Source organism: Diorhabda carinulata, chromosome 3 (genome assembly GCF_026250575.1).
Source record: "Diorhabda carinulata isolate Delta chromosome 3, icDioCari1.1, whole genome shotgun sequence".
Classification (NCBI taxonomy): Eukaryota; Metazoa; Arthropoda; class Insecta; order Coleoptera; family Chrysomelidae; genus Diorhabda; species Diorhabda carinulata.
In genome coordinates, this window is record NC_079462.1 from 721065 (window position 1) to 743973 (window position 22909).

The following is a 22909-nucleotide window of genomic DNA, read 5'->3' on the forward strand; positions in this document are numbered from 1 at the left end:
AACACAACCAGAATGAAGACAAAGAATATCTTGGAGATGTTGTAGAGGCTTGGAAAACACTTAACCAAGAAACCAATAGCTGGTCACTGCCTCCGATGATAACATGGAGCTCACCAAGATCTCTGGACGAAGTTTCTGCTTCAACGCAGTTTCCCAAGAGCAAGCAAATGTCTTGCTTGTATATGTCAAGTTTTTTATTGAATGTTTAATCATCTGTGAACCAGGTATTTATTGCTAAAACCCATAAGACACCAAAGAAAGTCAAAAAACGATTTAAAAGGTCTAATAAACCAGAAAACGATCTAATTTGGAACTGAAGATTAACCTCCAGCTCATTAGAACCATCAAAAACATATTTTTAAAGAGTCATCTCGGAATCCAAGGTTAAACACAACCAGAATGAAGACAAAGAATATCTTGGAGATGTTGTAGAGGCTTGGAAAACACTTAACCAACAAACCAATAGCTGGTCACTGCCTCCGATGTAACATGGAGCTCCCCAGCATCTCTGGACGAAGTTTCTGCTTCAACGCAGTTTCCCAAGAGCAAGCAAATGTCTTGCTTGTATATGTCAAGTTTTTTATTGAATGTTTAATCATCTGTGAACCAGATATTTATTGCTAAAACCTATAAGACACCAAAGAAAGTTAAAAAACGATTCAAAAGGTCTAATAAACCAGAAAACGATCTAATTTGGAAATGAAGATTAACCTCCAGCTCATTAGAACCATCAAAAACATATTTTCAAAGATTCATCTCGGAATCCAAGGTTGAACACAACCAGAATGAAGACAAAGAATATCTTGGAGATGTTGTAGAGGCTTGGAAAACACTTAACCAACAAACCAATAGCTGGTCACTGCCTCCGATGTAACATGGAGCTCCCCAGCATCTCTGGACGAAGTTTCTGCTTCAACGCAGTTTCCCAAGAGCAAGCAAATGTCTTGCTTGTATATGTCAAGTTTTTTATTGAATGTTTAATCATCTGTGAACCAGATATTTATTGCTAAAACCTATAAGACACCAAAGAAAGTTAAAAAACGATTCAAAAGGTCTAATAAACCAGAAAACGATCTAATTTGGAACTGAAGATTAACCTCCAGCTCATTAGAACCATCAAAAACATATTTTCAAAGATTCATCTCGGAATCCAAGGTTGAACACAACCAGAATGAAGACAAAGAATATCTTGGAGATGTTGTAGAGGCTTGGAAAACACTTAACCAAGAAACCAATAGCTGGTCACTGCCTCCGATGATAACATGGAGCTCACCAAGATCTCTGGACGAAGTTTCTGCTTCAACGCAGTTTCCCAAGAGCAAGCAAATGTCTTGCTTGTATATGTCAAGTTTTTTATTGAATGTTTAATCATCTGTGAACCAGGTATTTATTGCTAAAACCCATAAGACACCAAAGAAAGTCAAAAAACGATTTAAAAGGTCTAATAAACCAGAAAACGATCTAATTTGGAACTGCAGATTAACCTCCAGCTCATTAGAACCATCAAAAACATATTTTTAAAGAGTCATCTCGGAATCCAAGGTTAAACACAACCAGAATGAAGACAAAGAATATCTTGGAGATGTTGTAGAGGCTTGGAAAACACTTAACCAAGAAACCAATAGCTGGTCACTGCCTCCGATGTAACATGGAGCTCCCCAGCATCTCTGGACGAAGTTTCTGCTTCAACGCAGTTTCCCAAGAGCAAGCAAATGTCTTGCTTGTATATGTCAAGTTTTTTATTGAATGTTTCATCATCTGTGAACCAGATATTTATTGCTAAAACCTATAAGACACCAAAGAAAGTTAAAAAACGATTCAAAAGGTCTAATAAACCAGAAAACGATCTAATTTGGAACTGAAGATTAACCTCCAGCTCATTAGAACCATCAAAAACATATTTTTAAAGAGTCATCTCGGAATCCAAGGTTAAACACAACCAGAATGAAGACAAAGAATATCTTGGAGATGTTGTAGAGGCTTGGAAAACACTTAACCAACAAACCAATAGCTGGTCACTGCCTCCGATGTAACATGGAGCTCCCCAGCATCTCTGGACGAAGTTTCTGCTTCAACGCAGTTTCCCAAGAGCAAGATTTGTCTATTTGCAGAAAGTTCTTGTTCATCTGGAAGTTTTTCTTGTATATGTGAAGCCATTAGTTCCCAGAAATTTCAGAATTGTTCATTGACAATCTTTTAAACGGTATACAAAAATAAACGTTTTGATTTATAAGTTTAATGAAGATAAAATTTATTTTTGTTTTATTTCTAAATTACTTTTTAACGAGCTGTCCATATAGATATTTATTTCAATTAGATTTGATAAAAAAAAACTTGATTCGCAGTTATTCAGCGAATGTAGTTGATTGCAACGTTTCGACCTTCAATAACACACTTTCATATATATAGTGACAATCAAAAGTAGTTTAATAAATTAAATCGCTTCTCAGTATTATTTTGTGTGATTTGTGATTAATTTTCTCACAGGAAAAGTCACTTTTCCTTTGAATCTTCAACGTATCCATCGAAATTTTAATATTTACCCAACAAACAATTTATTATATACGAAAATTTTAAAATCTTTTCATCGATAAAATATTAATAACAACTTTTATTGGTTTATCTTGTTTCCGGATCTTCTTGAACACAAAATAAAATAAATAATGGTCCAAAATATTAGGTTGTTAACGTTTATAACGACTTAAAGTACCGCCCACTTTAACAGCTGATCCCCTTTTCCCAAAAATAAATCATTAATAACCCGAAATTATCTAAAAAACCACTTCGAGACACGTATAGTTATTAGCAAATTTAAATCGATGTTAAATCAGTCGATAGAAAATAAAAAACAATAAAAAAAATATTGAACAATTAACGGGTGATAATATAAATCGTAACTCACTTTATTTCGGGCGATTCCGAGTTATATACTACAATTTATCTATGACTATATCTCAAATTTTGAGATATGGCAACAGCGATGTGTCAATGTCAACGTTTGACATTGACATTCATTGAATCGCAAACGTTTTCATGGATCTATGCATATGAACCCGAAACTAAACAACAATCGTCATAAAACATTTTATTTTATTTGTTTCAGAACGACACGATGAGAATAATATGGGCGTACCATAAAGACGAACCGGTAGGTGGCGCTGTTGGTCCAAAATCCCTTCCTCAACACGAAATAACAAACAGAGGAAGTCAATCTTTGTATTTAGTACAAAGGGCCGATCAAGACGCACCTCGACCCGAAGAAACAGCTCGAATTTGGGAATTGAGGAATCCTGCCATAGAACCACCGCCTCCAGGAGATTCCATATCTTGGTGTAGGATTTTTAAGATACCTACAATCACCAGGAAGCACCATTTGATAAGGGTAAGTTGATTTTTTTGTATTCTTCGATTTATGTTACGAATTTAATTGATTCCTAACCTCAAAACTGACAACATCAATTTATCTATGTACACTGAAACATATATTAATATATTAGAACGTTATTCAATTAGTTAACTATATTATGCAACGTGTTTTATTAGAACAAATATAGTTTTAACAAACATGCTGAAATTTCTAAATTATCCGACTAGATAATTCTTTACATAAGGTACATATTCTAGTTTATACAAGACCGAAAGTAAACATTAGATTATGAAATCTCACCCTATCAAACTAGAGAGCTGACTGAGTAATCTGGGGGTTCATAAATCTCGACTAACGATGTCTAATATCGGGTAATCATCATTTCGTTCACGTTAATTAAATATGTTGTTTAAATAATTCTGAAAATACTGCTCTAAGTGGGATTAAGACAACCTCAATCAAATGACGTCTATCTCACTCTAGAATGTTTGCAAGATCAGTATTGATACAGATCTGGACCTCTTAACCTAACCTAACCAGTTTCCTATCTTTGGTGGAACTTTCCACTTTTGTCTAGGTGATAAAATGCATCCCAACGTTGACCTCGAACCTTTCGAAGGTATGTCCATCGATAGCGATCTATGAAGTTGTTACCAAACTTAACTGGTTAACGATCTTGGTACTGGCTGGTACTAAATCAATGGGATGGAATTCTTCAACAATAATAATATTTTATCCTTGATCAGCAATACACTCAAGTGTTGAATCTACAAATTTAGAAGATGGCGTCGAGGAAATCAAGAAATTATACCATAAACTGATTCATCACTACTTTGTATGCTCCAGATGGTGGAAGAGCTGGTTAGATTAACTGCTCATTCTGTTGACTCAAGCGGATATATTCCTATTGAGTCTGAGGGTATTCTCTTGGTAGAAGTAGCTTCTTCAACGATTTTTTTCGTTACTATCCTCTGGGTTTTATTATTCATCGTCAGAAAGTGATTTGATGAGGTTTTCGTTCTTGTTGATCGATTAGATAAAAGTATATTTTGTTAACACCAAAAATATATATTATGGTGAAGATTCTTTTATTAAAAGTAAAGAAATAAAGGTTCTAGAAGGACTTGGTGAAGAGGTTACTGGTCGTTTGTTGCTGCAATGCAGTTCCTAGTGGAAATGACTAAACTTGGTCTTCAGATTTTCTTCTTTGATGAGGTTATCGTTCTTGTTGATCGATTAGATAAAACTATATCTTGTTAACACCAAAAATATATATTATGGTGAAGATTCTTTTACTAATAGTAAAGAAATAAAGGTTCTAGAAGGACTTGGTGAAGACGTTACTGGTTGTTTGTTGCTGCAATGCAGTTCCTAGTGGAAATGACTAAACTTGGTCTTCAGATTTTCTTCGTTGATGAGGTTTTCGTTCTTGTTAATCGATTAGATAAAACTATATCTTGTCAACACCAAAAATATATTATGGTGAAGATTCTTTTACTAAAAGTAAAGAAATAAAGGTTCTAGAAGGACTTGGTGAAGACGTTACTGGTTGTTTGTTGCTGCAATGCAGTTCCTAGTGGAAATGACTAAACTTGGTCTTCAGATTTTCTTCTTTGATGAGGTTTTCGTTCTTGTTGATCGATTAGATAAAACTATATCTTGTCAACACCAAAAATATATATTATGGTGAAGATTCTTTTACTAAAAGTAAAGAAATAAAGGTTCTAGAAGGACTTGGTGAAGACGTTACTGGTTGTTTGTTGCTGCAATGCAGTTCCTAGTGGAAATGACTAAACTTGGTCTTCAGATTTTCTTCTTTGATGAGGTTTTCGTTCAATTGATGTCCTTTCTTCAACGGTTCCTTCGAGGAGGTTCAGTTATGATCTGGGTAGAAATTCGTTGTATTTGTTTTGAGGAGTAAATTGTATTGGAGGAGTTGTAGCAGCCGTTTGGTTTCATGAGTTATGGCGACTTTTTTTCTAATAAATAATTTATATATAAACAAATGATTGTGTAATTTTTCGATTGATATTCCTTCCCGATATTAGAATGAATTCTTATTTAAATAACAAAGCCTTATGGTTGAAACGTTGGCAAATTCGTGAATCGCGTTCGAATCTAAGCAATTTACATGTCATATTTTCGAAAAATCAACCTGCAGATACGTGGAAATTCCGCGGAGAATTCAAATTTGATAGAACGTTACATCAGGCGAATAGAGTCTATCCTATTCATACGCATTCCCCGAATCTGCCGAGAAAATTGAAATTAGTTCGCGTTTGCGGAAAATACAACTCCGGGGCAACAATAGAAATAGATTAAATAAAGAAAAGTGAGATAAAAAACGAAATTAAGGTAGTTTCGTTTACATTTTCTTTACATAATCGTATGTTTTTGGTTTTTTACAGTATGAACCTCTTCAGAGCATCAACGGCGCAAGCGGTCTTCATCATCTCGTATTATACGAATGTCAAGATAATAATATAATAGAAAAATTAGCTGATACTCCGGGTAATCGATGCTACGATACCAATTCCCAACCGTTTTCTTGTAATACCGTCGTAGCGAGTTGGGCGAGAGGTTCCGAAGGATTCAGTTTCCCACCGGAAGCCGGTTATCCCATAGATCCCCAAAATTCGAGGTACTACCTTCTGGAAACTCACTATCAAACACCTTTAGAAGGAAGTGCGCGAGGTATAGACGGTTCCGGTTTACGTTTATATTTCACTCCGGAGTTGAGGAGACACGACGCCGGTGTTATTTCCATCGGAATGGATCCGAATTGGAGACATATCATTCCGCCGGGTCAACAGAAAGTGATTTCGTCGGGACATTGCGTTTCGGCTTGTACCAAACAAGCTTTTCCTCGTAACGGTATCAATATGTTCGCGATTGTGATGAAGACGCACAAAATCGGTAAACAAGTCGTTTTAAAACATATCCGCGGTAATATCGAACAACCTCCTATAGCTAGTGACGATAATTTAGATTCGGAATATCAGGAATATAGAAAACTTGGTGCGCCGGTGCGTATTTTACCGGGCGATCATTTAATAACGCAGTGCACGTATAATAGTTCAGGTAGGAGCGCCATAACTCTCGGCGGTTTGAATAGTCGAGAAGAAACGTGTCTGGTTATGGGGTTGTACTACCCCAAACAAAAATCATTAGCGGCTTGTCACAGTTTGCCAAGTCTACCTACCGTTTTACATTCTTTGGGTATCCAGGAACTCAGTCCGTAAGTAAATTTTTTTTAAATATTTATTTTGATGTAGAAAACAGCGCTGTATATTGGAAAATCTTTTTTTTTTTCAATATAACCTCCTTCAGGAACGAATATTATAATTCCAGCGCTTCTCCAAGCTCCAGTTTCAACAATTTTTACTGAATTTGCTACCGTCGAGCATTTTTTAAGATTAGTAATCACTGAGATCCAGATCTAGAGCATACGGTGGATAAAACAGAACTTCGAAGTGTGATTAATTCGATTTAACCATCGATTTGTTAATCGATGCGTTGTCTTGGTGAAACAGAGAAACGTTTTCACTTGATTCAGTAAACGTTTTGTCTTTTGCCTCAAATATGCTTGAGTTTCAGCGACTCTTTCTTAATTTTTACTGAATTTGCTACCGTCGAGCATTTTTTAAGATTAGTAATCACTGAGATCCAGATCTAGAGCATACGGTGGATAAAACAGCGCTTCGAAGTGTGATCAATTCGATTTAACCATCGATTTGTTAATCGATGCGTTGTCTTGGTGAAATATAGAAACGTTTTCACTTGATTCAGTAAAGGTTTTGTCTTTTGCCTCAAATATGCTTCAGTTTCAGCAATTCTTTCTCAATTTTTACTGAATTTGCTACCGTCGAGCATTTTTTAAGATTAGTAATCACTGAGATCCAGATCTAGAGCATACGGTGGATAAAACAGCACTTCGAAGTGTGATCAATTCGATTTAACCATCGATTTGATAATCGATGCGTTGTCTTGGTGAAATATAGAAACGTTTTCACTTGATTCAGTAAAGGTTTTGTCTTTTGCCTCAAATATGCTTCAGTTTCAGCAATTCTTTCTTAATTTTTACTGAATTTGCTACCGTCGAGCATTTTTTAAGATTAGTAATCACTGAGATCCAGATCTAGAGCATACGGTGGATAAAACAGCACTTCGAAGTGTGATCAATTCGATTTAACCATCGATTTGTTAATCGATGCGTTGTCTTGGTGAAATATAGAAACGTTTTCACTTGATTCAGTAAAGGTTTTGTCTTTTGCCTCAAATATGCTTCAGTTTCAGCAATTCTTTCTTAATTTTTACTGAATTTGCTACCGTCGAGCATTTTTTAAGATTAGTAATCACTGAGATCCAGATCTAGAGCATACGGTGGATAAAACAGCACTTCGAAGTGTGATTAATTCGATTTAACCATCGATTTGTTAATCGATGCGTTGTCTTGGTGAAACAGAGAAACGTTTTCACTTGATTCAGTAAAGGTTTTGTCTTTTGCCTCAAATATGCTTCAGTTTCAGCAATTCTTTCTTAATTTTTACTGAATTTGCTACCGTCGAGCATTTTTTAAGATTAGTAATCACTGAGATCCAGATCTAGAGTATACGGTGGATAAAACAGCGCTTCGAAGTGTGATCAATTCGATTTAACCATCGATTTGATAATCGATGCGTTGTCTTGGTGAAATATAGAAACGTTTTCACTTGATTCAGTAAAGGTTTTGTCTTTTGCCTCAAATATGCTTCAGTTTCAGCAATTCTTTCTTAATTTTTACTGAATTTGCTACCGTCGAGCATTTTTTAAGATTAGTAATCACTGAGATCCAGATCTAGAGCATACGGTAGATAAAACAGCGCTTCGAAGTGTGATCAATTCGATTTAACCATCGATTTGATAATCGATGCGTTGTCTTAGTGAAACAGAGAAACGTTTTCACTTGATTCAGTAAAGGTTTTGTCTTTTGCCTCAAATATGCTTGAGTTTCAGCGATTCTTTCTTAATTTTTACTGAATTTGCTACCGTCGAGCATTTTTTAAGATTAGTAATCACTGAGATCCAGATCTAGAGCATACGGTAGATAAAACAGCACTTCGAAGTGTGATCAATTCGATTTAACCATCGATTTGATAATCGATGCGTTGTCTTAGTGAAACAGAGAAACGTTTTCACTTGATTCAGTAAAGGTTTTGTCTTTTGCCTCAAATATGCTTGAGTTTCAGCGATTCTTTCTTAATTTTTACTGAATTTGCTACCGTCGAGCATTTTTTAAGATTAGTAATCACTGAGATCCAGATCTAGAGTATACGGTGGATAAAACAGCGCTTCGAAGTGTGATCAATTCGATTTAACCATCGATTTGATAATCGATGCGTTGTCTTGGTGAAATATAGAAACGTTTTCACTTGATTCAGTAAAGGTTTTGTCTTTTGCCTCAAATATGCTTCAGTTTCAGCAATTCTTTCTTAATTTTTACTGAATTTGCTACCGTCGAGCATTTTTTAAGATTAGTAATCACTGAGATCCAGATCTAGAGCATACGGTGGATAAAACAGCACTTCGAAGTGTGATCAATTCGATTTAACCATCGATTTGATAATCGATGCGTTGTCTTAGTGAAACAGAGAAACGTTTTCACTTGATTCAGTAAAGGTTTTGTCTTTTGCCTCAAATATGCTTCAGTTTCAGCAATTTTTTCTCAATTTTTACTTAATTTGTTACCGTCGAGCATTTTTTAAGATTAGTAATCACTGAGATCCAGATCTAGAGCATACGGTGGATAAAACAGCACTTCGAAGTGTGATCAATTCGATTTAACCATCGATTTGATAATCGATGCGTTGTCTTGGTGAAATATAGAAACGTTTTCACTTGATTCAGTAAAGGTTTTGTCTTTTGCCTCAAATATGCTTCAGTTTCAGCAATTCTTTCTCAATTTTTTACCGGCGAGCATTTTTTGAATATCAACGAATAGCTAGTAGTCACTTGGGGCCAGATCTGGACTATAAGGTAGACGAGAAAGCAATTAGAAACGTAATTCGTTTGATTTAACCATCGTTGTTATCGACTTGTGAAGCAGTGATTGTTTCTTCGATGTATGAGGCCGTTTTTTCTTGATTTTTGCATTCAAATGATCCAAATATTCTATGTCGTATTCGCTATTGGTTGTTGGGACCAACCTTTCCTGTTGACTGTTGTATTATTGAACGTTCTGATTCCAGAATGAAAAGATGGATCCATGTTTGATCTAACGTCACATATCAATGCAAAAAATCAGTTGTAAATATGACCAAACTTTGCTTTGAATCATCGACACGATGTTTTTGATCGACTTTGAATAAATTGCGACAATAATTTCGAAAAAAACTTTCTCATAGTCTAATATTTTGTTGATTTTTTGGATGTTTTCTGTATTGGACGACCAGAAGGCTCACCATCATGGTAGCTTGGTTATCGGACTCTCTACGGTTTCTTTAAGGGATTATCTTGAAGAAATTAGTCACCACCAGGTGATAGAAAATGGATTCGTTGCGTGGCGTTGCAAGAAAAGTGGCCGCACGTTAAATTAACAATGATTTTATTAGTTTATAGTGTATGAGTTTAAAAAAACGGTTTTTCCTTTTAGAAATCCTTTTTTACTTCCTTATTGTAATAGAAAAAGTTGATAGTTTCGAAGATACGGCATATTGATTAGTTTTCCACCCTGTATATACATTATTTGTTGTTGTTCATCATGAAAAGCGTCAAAATTTTCACATAAAACCCAAAAAATTCCGAGTTGTATTGAGAGAAATTGACTATTTCTTCTGAAAAACTTTTCTAGTACATTTTCTTGTACTTACAAAAGTTTCGAAAATTGATTTTTTTTTTCGACGTGTAATTCAAAAAGCTTCCACGTTACCGCTTAAATTTCGTATTAGATTAAACTTTCGAAATGTTCCATGACGTTGTATAAAGTTGTTTTCGACGTAATCCATCGTTTTCCGAAGTTTCTTAATACAGTTTCAAATTTTGTTGTGGTAAGTAATAATAAGAAGTCTGTTTAAAAATTTACTCCTTAATTAATTCCGGCGGTTCTAACTTTCGAACGATATCGAAATTTCATAAATAATCATCTTCAATTTCGAATTTTTCATATTTTTTGATACATGATTTAGGTCTCTCTGTATATTTGTCTTTTTAAAACTTCACATTCAATATTTAAACAATTTCTGATCGAACAAAACTCCTTCGGGAGTCAAAATATTCGTTTATCGTCTGTTTGATGTTAACTACAGCTTTGTTAACAAAAACGGGGTCAAATCGGGACTATATGATGGGTGTTTCATCTCTTTGGAGGCGTAATCTTGTACAGTAGACTTGTAAATCCATGCAACGAGGTCTGGAGTATTTCTTGGTTGATTTTGAACAATCTTTCATCGTTAATTTTTTGTGGCAACTATTTCTGATCAATTAAAACTTCTTCGGGAGTCAAAATATTCGTTTATCGTCTGTTTAATGTTAACTACAGCTTTGCTAACAAAAGTGAGGTCAAATCAGGACTATACGATGGGTGTTTAATCTTTTTGAAGACATAATCTTGTACAGTAGCCTTGGAAATCCATGCAACGAGGTCTGGAGTATTTCTTGGTTGATTTTGAACAATCTTTCATCGTTAATTTTTGTGGCAACTATTTCTGATCAATCAAAACTTCTTCGGGAGTCAAAATATTGGTTTATCGTCTGTTTAATGTTAACTACAGCTTTGCTAACAAAAGTGAGGTCAAATCAGGACTATACGATGGGTGTTTCATCTCTTTGAAGGCGTAATCTTGTACAGTAGCCTTGGAAATCCATGCAACGAGGTCTGGAGTATTTCTTGGTTGATTTTGAAGAATGTTTCATCGTTAATTTTTTGTGGCAACTATTTCTGATCAATTAAAACTCCTTCGGGAGTCAAAATATTCGTTTATCGTCTGTTTAATGTTAACTACAGCTTTGTTAACAAAAACGGAGTCAAATCGGGACCATACAATGGATGTTTCATCTCTTTGAAGGCGTAATCTTGTACAGTAGCCTTGGAAATCCATGCAACGAGGTCTGGAGTATTTCTTGGTTGATTTTGAAGAATGTTTCATCGTTAATTTTTTGTGGCAACTATTTCTGATCAATTAAAACTCCTTCGGGAGTCAAAATATTCGTTTATCGTCTGTTTAATGTTAACTACAGCTTTGCTAACAAAAGTGAGGTCAAATCAGGACTATACGATGGGTGTTTAATCTTTTTGAAGACATAATCTTGTGCAGTAGCTTTGGAAAATCCATGCAACGAGGTCTGGAGTATTTCTTGGTTGATTTTGAAGAATGTTTCATCGTTAATTTTTGTGGCAACTATTTCTGATCAATCAAAACTTCTTCGGGAGTCAAAATATTGGTTTATCGTCTGTTTAATGTTAACTACAGCTTTGCTAACAAAAGTGAGGTCAAATCAGGACTATACGATGGGTGTTTAATCTTTTTGAAGACATAATCTTGTACAGTAGCCTTGGAAATCCATGCAACGAGGTCTGGAGTATTTCTTGGTTGATTTCGAACAATCTTTCATCGTTAATTTTTGTGGCAACTATTTCTGATCAATCAAAACTTCTTCGGGAGTCAAAATATTGGTTTATCGTCTGTTTAATGTTAACTACAGCTTTGCTAACAAAAGTGAGGTCAAATCAGGACTATACGATGGGTGTTTCATCTCTTTGAAGGCGTAATCTTGTACAGTAGCCTTGGAAATCCATGCAACGAGGTCTGGAGTATTTCTTGGTTGATTTTGAAGAATGTTTCATCGTTAATTTTTTGTGGCAACTATTTCTGATCAATTAAAACTCCTTCGGGAGTCAAAATATTCGTTTATCGTCTGTTTAATGTTAACTACAGCTTTGCTAACAAAAGTGAGGTCAAATCAGGACTATACGATGGGTGTTTCATCTCTTTGAAGGCGTAATCTTGTACAGTAGCCTTGGAAATCCATGCAGTGAGGTCTGGAGTATTTCTTGGTTGATTTTGAACAATCTTTCATCGTTAATTTTTTGTGGCAACTATTTCTGATCAATTAAAACTTCTTCGGGAGTCAAAATATTCGTTTATCGTCTGTTTAATGTTAACTACAGCTTTGTTAACAAAAACGGAGTCAAATCGGGACCATACAATGGATGTTTCATCTTTTTGAAGACATAATCTTGTGCAGTAGCTTTGGAAAATCCATGCAGCGAGGTCTGAAGCATTTCTTGTTTGATTTTGACGAATCTTTCATCGTTTACATCAAAATTGAGTCATTTTACGACTTGATTGAATGTTCGTTTAATAAACTGGATAAAAGAATCGTAGCTTGTCGAGACTAAATCATAAATACAAACTAAAATTATGGATTTTCATACAAAATTTTGTAATAATCGTTTATTGTTCCAGTGGTTCGAATCCTGTAAGGATAACGGCTCCGCCGGAATTAGCCGGCATGACATTAGAAAATCGTTTGGTGTCATACGATTGGGACAATCAATTTCAAAGTTTTCAAGACGCTACCACGAAAGGTTCCTTCAAACCTTTATGCTGGACTTGGCAATCAACGCTATTACCGGTACGTGTACACTAACATCTCATTTTTTTCCATTATTTTCAAGGGATTACAATAATTTATTTTTTACAGGATACGGATAAGGATTCCCACTATCCTAATATATCTCGTCCGTATATCAAACACGTGATAGATCAATGTAATTATAGGAGATATAGTACGGAAGGTTGGCCGGGCGGTACGCCGATCATAGAACTCGACGGTAATCATATAGAAGGTGCTGCTAGGAGTAAAGTGTCCAGAAGTAGTAGTCCCGTCGTTGAGGAATCCCTTGGACTTAGCAGACTCAATACAGCACCTGTAGTTATTGTAAATAGTGTTGTTATATTTCTCTCGGTATTCCTAGTGTGGTTTAATCGTTGAAAACGCGTACTAAAATCGTTAAAATTCTTTTCATTTGAAATAATCTTTTCCTAAAAAACTCGACGTTTATATTGTGAATTATTTTTATTCGAAGTCATGTTTTTGCTAGTCCGATCGGCCAGGTTCTGTTAGATTGTCATTAGGTGGATTTTAAATACATAAATATATATATATAGGTGTCTTAAAGGGTTATAGTTGATAAAAATAAAAAATTCTACTGATACTTTTATCGTTTTTTTTAAAAAAAAAACGTCGATTGACTTCACAGTCGATTATTGCTTGTAAATAACGAAGGTACGGCTCCCGTCCATTAGCACTGAAATAACAAGAAGCTCAATGAAGAGGAAAAACGAAACAATGACTATAAATTTACGTTTAATCAACCGCAACCCATTTTGGTGTTAATCACTCAAACAGTCTGTCCCGAATATGTCATGCCGATGGGTTTGTTTTTTTTTCTCTCTCTGTTAATAGCTTTTTAAGCTCGACGAAACCGTGTTTATCAAAATTATCGCAATACAATCATCGTTTTTATCTAAATTTATCGAAAAAAAATTTTGGGCACGCTCTGGGTACTACCAGAAATCTTCGTCTTTATTTTTCGTACTTTTCGAGAATCTGCAGGCTGAATTATCCGCGTCTTTGAAGAAACAGGACCCCGACAGGACTCTCGTTTATAATCCTAGATTCGCTTATTTTAATCTATGTTAATGTTTATTTTTTTCCGAAGCTTTCTTATGGGAAAAAACGTGTTTTGGCAGCTTGCACGTTTCCAAATAGGGTTTCCTTAACGAATCTGTCATCTATATCATTTTCCTCCATTCCAATGTATCCCGAAATCCATCGAGCAACTTTATTTTACTTATTTAGCTTGTTCAAGGATTCCCAAACTCTAATTTCTGGTTTATGTTGCTCAGAGTGTTCGTTTTTGGGTCCCAGGTTTGATAATTTTTTCTCTTACTGAACACACTGTTTACAACAATATTTTTGGTATAAACAGTGTGTTCATTATGAAAATCAACTTCTGTTTTTCAACTTTCTGCTTATCTAATCAAAAAATCCTAAAAACAGGACGTTGGATCAACGAAAACGTTTTTTTTTTGGGTTCTGCAATAATCGCTGTCGTATTTTGTATCAGTAGAAAATTTTTGGACGACTGAAACCCTTTATTTAATCGCTCTAAAGGTGCGGCTGATTTGCCGGTTTGGACAAAAATATATGCCGCGAAAGGTCTGTGATGCAAGTAGATATAAGCACGTTTTTCATAATTTTTTTTTCTTTCGTTTATCAAAAGTTATATTTCGATATCCTACTGACTGCGCCATAATTTTAAATGTACTCGCTAGGTGAATATTGAGGATGTTGAAATTACTTTCCACTATATAATTGAGATATTGTTGTTAGTTGAAGTTTATGAGTTTTCCCGAATTTTTCCTTATACCTGATGAGACAAGAAAATTTCAATTTTCTTATGGTATAAATTTTTTATTACACCTCGTAGCCGATGATAGAATGCGAAGTACGAAACTTTATTTGTTACCAAATTTTTCGTATTCATTTCAGTCTTATTTTTACAAATTTGCTACGAGGTATGATCGAAAATATCACTAATAAAAAAAAGTGACATGGGAAAAAAAAACATTAAATTAGATAAATTAATAGCGAAAAATATTGAAGACAGAGCAGTTAGGTAAGTAAATCCTTTTTAAAAACGAAAAGAATAAATTTATTTTTTCAATTTGTATTTAAATCCGACGATTGGAAAAAATTGCAAAAAAGGATGTAATAGTTGACAAATGTGACCGTTTTCGCTCGATTTTTCCGCTTAAACGTTGCGTAATATTTCCCGTTGATAGTTTTTCTTTTTCCTTTAAAGTCAATGAAAATTATCCCTAACAATTTTCCAAACTTATCAAGTCACGTCAAATACTTTTAGAACCGTCCTCGTATAAGTGATATTTTCAATCAAACCTCGTAAAAAAATTGTATTTATATGAACTAAACAAAATGTTTACTTAACACGTGTCCTTTATATTATATCTACTTCTTATTTGTTACGAGGGGTAATCAAAAACAACCTTAAGAAAAAGATTGTTTCGTTATCTCATTACGTATTATCTTTGTTGTTAAATATTTTTTGTATTTATGTGTAAATTTGATTAAACTCTATTGTACATTGTATTAGTAGTCTGACTGGTGCTATATATAGTTTATCTTTTGTAAATCCCCCCGTATTTAATTTATTATACATATAATTTGTTGGATAAGAACAAGGAAAAAAAAAAACAATCTTCATCTTGTACAGTGTAGATATCTTGTGTAATATATTTTATAAATAAATCTCGACGATAAATAAATATCTAGCAATAAATAATCTCGTTTTATTTATTTTATTGATTGATATTTTAGAATAAACCTCGTAGTGATTGCGGAGAAAATACACTAAAAGTTGAAGTGAGTTTATAAGACAAAATTTTCGCGAACTTAATTAGCAACCCTCGTATTTGATTTAACTACAGCGCGCGGTGTACAATTTTTGAGAATTTTAGTAAATGTCCTGTTTTTTGGAAATATATTTTTGAAAATTTTGGAAATACGTTATGGAAATCCGAGTTGGTTGCGGCCCTCACTTGAATTCCCAGTTTTTAGTAAAAGTATATCATCTAATCAAATTTACCGAACTTCTGTGTACTTATTGAGGTTATGTTTTTATTCCAATTACTATAGCGAGTTGGAAATCATGGTTGAAAAATTTTTCCATTTGCCAAATTGCAATTTATACGTTTCAGATGATCGTTTCGATTAAATAAATAAGAGAAGCAGGTAAAATCGTTATTGAACTTAATAATATCGACGAATTTAATTGGAATTGGAATACCTTTCAATATAAAATTAATATACCGGGGATAAGATAAAAGTATGTTTTATTTTTTTTATAAAAAAAAAAAAAAAAAATTAGTAAATATTATTTGTATATTATTTCATTGAGTTACTTAATATATTACGTACATTTAAATAGAACGTAAATAACTCAGGTAAAGGTAGATATTCCAAATTGATAGGAACTCCTTTACGTTCGTTCATTTATTCCGCCTTAATGATCCAAATAGAACACGAGCATAACTCAAATTTAAATACACCCCAGCTAGGCATTCTCTGGCAACATATTACTCAAAGGATTCAAAGAGATTGGATTGAAAGATACCGTGATTACATTGGTATCCCTTGAGGGACTCAAAAACCTTTCGGGATATTTGAATATTTCTTTTTTGATATATTGAATATCGTTCGGTTACGAGGTAGATCGAAAAATTTCCGATTATCGTAAATTAACTCCGATTACGAGCCCCGTCTCAACCATATACATTTCGAACAATATATTTTATTTAATTTTAATCTAAAATCATCGAGAAGAAAAATTTTATGAATTGAAACAATGTTCATAGTTAAAAATCTTATTTTGACATCAATTCTGACAAAAAATCTAACAATTTTGACATTAACTTTGACATTATTTTGACATTAATATTGACGTTATTTTGACAGTAATTCTGTCGTGTTTTTGACATTTACATTGACATTCATTTTGACGTTATTTTGACATTAATATTGACATTAATTTTGTCGTTATTTTGATAGTGATATTGACATTATTTAGACATTAATATTGACGTTATTTTGACATTAATATTGACGTTATTTTGACATTAATTCTGACGTTATTTTGACATTATTTTGACATTAATATTGACATTAATTTTGACGTTAGTTTGACATTCATATTGACGTTATTTTGACATTAATATTGACACTAATTTTGACGTTATTTTGACATTAATATTGACACTAATTTTGACGTTATTTTGACATTAATATTGACATAATTTTGACGTTATTTTGACATTAATATTGACACTAATTTTGACGTTATTTTGACATTAATATTGACATTCATTTTGACGTTATTTTGACATTAATATTGACATTAATTTTGTCGTTATTTTGATAGTGATATTGACATTATTTAGACATTAATATTGACGTTATTTTGACATTAATATTGACGTTATTTTGACATTAATTCTGACGTTATTTTGACATTATTTTGACATTAATATTGACATTAATTTTGACGTTAGTTTGACATTCATATTGACGTTATTTTGACATTAATATTGACACTAATTTTGACGTTATTTTGACATTAATATTGACACTAATTTTGACGTTATTTTGACATTAATATTGACATAATTTTGACGTTATTTTGACATTAATATTGACACTAATTTTGACGTTATTTTGACATTAATATTGACATTCATTTTGACGTTATTTTGACATTAATATTGACATTAATTTTGTCGTTATTTTGATAGTGATATTGACATTATTTAGACATTAATATTGACGTTATTTTGACATTAATATTGACGTTATTTTGACATTAATATTGACGTTATTTTGACATCAATTCTGACAAAAAATCTAACAATTTTGACATTAACTTTGACATTATTTTGACATTAATATTGACGTTATTTTGAGAGTAATTCTGACGTGTTTTTGACATTTACAATTGACATTCATTTTGACGTTATTTTGACATTAATATTGACATTAATTTTGTCGTTATTTTGATAGTGATATTGACATTATTTAGACATTAATATTGACGTTATTTTGACATTAATATTGACGTTATTTTGACATTAATTCTGACGTTATTTTGACATTAATTTTGACGTTAATATTGACATTAATTTTGACGTTAGTTTGACATTCATATTGACGTTATTTTGACATTAATATTGACATAATTTTGACGTTATTTTGACATTAATACTGACACTAATTTTGACGTTATTTTGACATTAATATTGACGTTATTTTGACATTAATTCTGACGTTATTTTGACATTAATTTTGACGTTAATATTGACATTAATTTTGACGTTAGTTTGACATTCATATTGACGTTATTTTGACATTAATATTGACATAATTTTGACGTTATTTTGACATTAATACTGACACTAATTTTGACGTTATTTTGACATTAATATTGACGTTATTTTGACGTTATTTTGACATTAGTTTTGACGTTATATTGACATTTATTTTGACATTAACTTTGACGTTATTTTGAAATTAATATTGACGTTTTTTTAACATTTACTTTGACATTAATTTTGACATTATATTGACATTTATTTTAACATTAACTTTGACGTTATTTTAACGTTATTTTGAAATCAATTTCGACATTATTTTTGATGTTGGTTTTACGTTATTATGACATCAACATTGACATTAATTTTGATGTTAAGGTAACATCAACTTTGACATTAATATTAACACTAATTTGGACGTTATTTTGACATTAATTTTGACGTTAATTTTGACATCAACTTCGACATTAATTTTGACGTTATTTTGATAGTGATATTGATATTAACCTTGATGTTTTTTGACATTAACTTAAAAACTAATATCGACGTTAATTTTGACGTATTTTGACATAAACTTCGATATTAATTTTGACGTTATTTTGACATTAATATTGACATGACATTGACATTATTTTATGATTGAAATCATACAATGATCAAATATGTGAAAATTTTGTATCAAAACTCATTTCTAGCACTCTAAACTTTGGCTTACGAAATTTCTCACAGAAATGCATCACTTTTAAGTATTGCGAGTTTTTTTTGGTGTAAGTACATAGTTTCATGGAAAAACAACTACGTTGCTTTCAAGACGTTGCAATAAACTTTCCGAAAATATAGCATCGAAACTTTAACATCTCTTCCTACTCGAAAAGAGAACTAGTATTAATTCTCAACTTTCTGTTCCAGATTTCATGTTTTTTTTTTATAAAATTTCATACTAGTGTCTATTCGAATTCATTTCATGATTGATATTTACTTTTTTACATTTTTTTACTAGTACATAATAGGACAGACATCTCAGTATTTAAGAAATAGATTAAAAGATCATTAATACGATAAAAAATGAAGTTTTTTAAAAAAAAATGTGGAAAAAAAAGATGAATAAAAAGAATATGCGATGTATTTGAGTATCAGACTGGTCTATATGAGCCTTATTTAGCGGCAAGGAACAAAGTGCATGGCTGGGATTAGCACGCTTTGAGTTTCTCAAATCGATATTTGGTTCTCATTGCCTCAGGACTACTACTCCATAGTTTCCAGGAAACTCTACTTCTCGACGTTAAAATTCATTTGGAAAATCTTTTTCCTCTCATAGACATACAAAAATATATATACAGAGTGTTTTTATAAACCAAATTAAAAAGATTAGAACAATTAGAATCGAAAAAAGATAAAAAGAAGTAGGTGTATTTTGAAAAAGTTTCCATCAGTTTTTTTGACATTAATATTAACATTAATTTGAACGTTATGTTGACATTGATATTGACATTAATTTTGACGTTATTTTGACATTAATTTTGATGTTAATTTTGACGTTAATTTTGACGTTTTCTTGACATTAATATTGACATTAATTGGAACGTTATTATGACATTAATATTAACATTAATTTTGACGTTATTTTTTCATTAATTTTGACGTTTTTTGACATTAATATTGACATTAATTTTGACGTTATTTTGATGTTAATGTAACATCAACTTCGACAATAATATTAACACTAATTTGGACGTTATATTGACATTAATTTTGACGTTATTTTGACATTAATATTGACATTAATTTTGATATTAATTTTGACATTAATCTTAACATTAATTTTGACGTTAACATTGACATTAATTGTGAAAATCTTTTTCCTCTCATAGATATACAAAAATATATATACAGAGTGTTTTTATAAAACAAATTAAAAAGATTAGATCAATTAGAATCGAAAAAAGATAAAAAGAAGTAGGTGTATTTTGGAAAAGTTTCCATCAGCTTTTTTGACATTAATATTAACATTAATTTGAACGTTATGTTGACATTAATATTGACAATAATTTTGACATTAATTTTGACATTAATTTTAACATTAATTTTGACATTAATCTTAACATTAATTTTGACGTTAACATTGACATTAATTGTGAAAATCTTTTTCCTCTCATAGATATACAAAAATATATATACAGAGTGTTTTTATAAAACAAATTAAAAAGATTAGATCAATTAGAATCGAAAAAAGATAAAAAGAAGTAGGTGTATTTTGGAAAAGTTTCCATCAGCTTTTTTGACATTAATATTAACATTAATTTGAACGTTATGTTGACATTAATATTGACAATAATTTTGACATTAATTTTGACATTAATTTTGACATTAATCTTAACATTAATTTTGACGTTAACATTGACATTAATTGTGAAAATCTTTTTCCTCTCATAGATAAACAAAAAAATATATATACAGAGTGTTTTTATAAAACAAATTAAAAAGATTAGATCAATTAGAATCGAAAAAAGATAAAAAGAAGTAGGTGTATTTTGGAAAAGTTTCCATCAGCTTCGTTCGCTGTAAATAAATTACAACCGCTTCGTATGTATTTTGAATATTTTCTTGACGTGTCGAATGTACAAAATATGAATTTATGAACATCTAAAATTATAATTTGAATACGAAACTAGCGCCGCGAACGCACAATTTCGAACTGCGCACGAATCTGGTGATGTTCAGGAAATTCACCCCATTAAACAAACATTTGTCTATAGCAGTTGCTCGTACGGGAATAATTTGAAACTACACATAACAAAAACATCTTTAATATGATTATAGACCTCGTAGAATGTAATTCCTACTAAAAAAATAATTAAATAAGCTCCAGGTGGACGTTGAACGAATTATCAAAATATCTTACAAAATAAAACTATTTATCCTGAAACTTATTCTTTTGAATGTTACGTCTAACGTATCTGTAGGTAAATCAGTGTAGCCGTGGCGTTCGTTCGTTCGATTATCGAGAAATTTCATATGAAATTTGAAAAAACTGCAACTGAAGTTGATAATTTATTGAAATAAATGTATGGAAGATAACGTGTAAAAAATTGCGTACTGCTGCTTTATTTTTGGAGCCTAATAGATAGAGAAAAGCACCCAGGAGGTTGTGGGCTAATCCTTGGATAGTCTAGCTATTGAAAAAACATTTAAACAACTTCTGAGGAAAATAAAACATAAGATCATTAAAAAATCCTTGGGGATTAGATCAGGAACTTATTTATTTCTTGATGCATGGTCTAGTTATGAAAAATACACTACATTAGATGTATATTTACATAATTTAAAAGTTTCGCAGCTTGAAAATTAATGTTGCAATGTTGAATATTCAAATTGCTTGTAAGCTTTTGTGCATTTTGATTATATTAAATTTATTCGTAGAATATTCTCGGTATTCTATTATGGAACATGATATAATTGGGAGTAAAAAGCTTCAAACTTTTCGAATGGATACGTAAAAGGGCGAATTAATACTCAATTTAAACTAATTTGAGTGTATTGAATCGCAAAAAAATATCGATTATGCAATTATCATAAAGTACTCTCAAAGACGACTTACATTCTATGTTTTAATAGCGAGAAGCTTTTAAGGAAAGTTCGTCCTGAAATTGAACTCCTTTGGAATAATAAAATAGACACTGGAACTTTTGAAATAAATAGAAAATTGATTCAACAGTTTTGAAATTGTGCTATGTCGTTTTGGAATTAAGTTTTATGACTAATTTTTTCAAAATTTATCGATTTATCACAAATAGAACCAAATTTTCGTTTGTACAAAGTTTGAATTTTCTCTCATTATAGTCCGCTAGTTAAAACACGTTCCGAAAAGAGTTTGCCAAGAAAACTTTCGGAAAATACCTAATTTTTAACGTGTCTCTTGGGTTTAGACGCGAATTTTCATCTAGTTTACTGCATTGCATGTTGTTACTGAAAACAGTGATCAAAGTATAAAGTTTCAATCGATATCAAGCTTCAAATTACACAAATATGTCTAAATTCGAAGAAAAAAATTCATCTAGTTCATAAAAGATTGTTTAAAAAAAGTTTTTCTAATAAATTAAGGTATTCGATTCGAAATATACAGGGTTCACCGACACTGCAAACTAAGATACTATAAAAAAATTTGAAAAAGTAAATTTTTTTTGGAAAAATGAGGAACCTAATGGTAAAAAAACACCTTTGGTTAACTTTAAAGTCCAAATTATTACTTCCAGTACATTCCGCACAATTTGGGATCGTTGTCAAGCTGGAAATCAAATTTTCTATTCATAAAGTACTAAATTTTCCTTGAATATAGTTTTCCTTTCAAAAATAACTTCAATTTCTACCAGGTCTTCCTCTAAAACATCCCCGAACCATCACAGAGCCTCCACCGACTTTTTACTCTGTTAACTTCATTTTCATGGTTTTTTTGAACCCACTGCAACTTTTTAATTTTACTTCGACGTCTTAAAAGATATTTCTTCACTGATACCAACTTTTTTCGATCTCTATTTCACTGTAGACGTCCTCAAAGGCAGATGCATAAATTCATTGATCTATGCTGGTATCTTTGGACGCATCTTCAGCGGTCGAGGTT

General features: G+C 32.1%; 1 protein-coding gene across 2 annotated transcripts in view; it reads left to right on the plus strand.

Annotated features, from left to right (window-relative positions):
• LOC130891901 (MOXD1 homolog 2) overlaps window positions 1-15710 on the plus strand; it is a 110174-nt gene extending 94464 nt beyond the window's left edge. For both annotated transcript variants that reach the window (XM_057796983.1, XM_057796982.1), the window contains exons 4-7: window positions 3104-3382; window positions 5776-6605; window positions 12811-12979; window positions 13049-15710. In XM_057796983.1, coding sequence (XP_057652966.1) covers window positions 3104-3382; window positions 5776-6605; window positions 12811-12979; window positions 13049-13339 — 1569 coding nt within the window. In that variant the 3' untranslated portion in view covers window positions 13340-15710. The remainder of the gene's footprint in view (window positions 1-3103; window positions 3383-5775; window positions 6606-12810; window positions 12980-13048) is intronic.
• Window positions 15711-22909: the final 7199 nt, after the last annotated feature.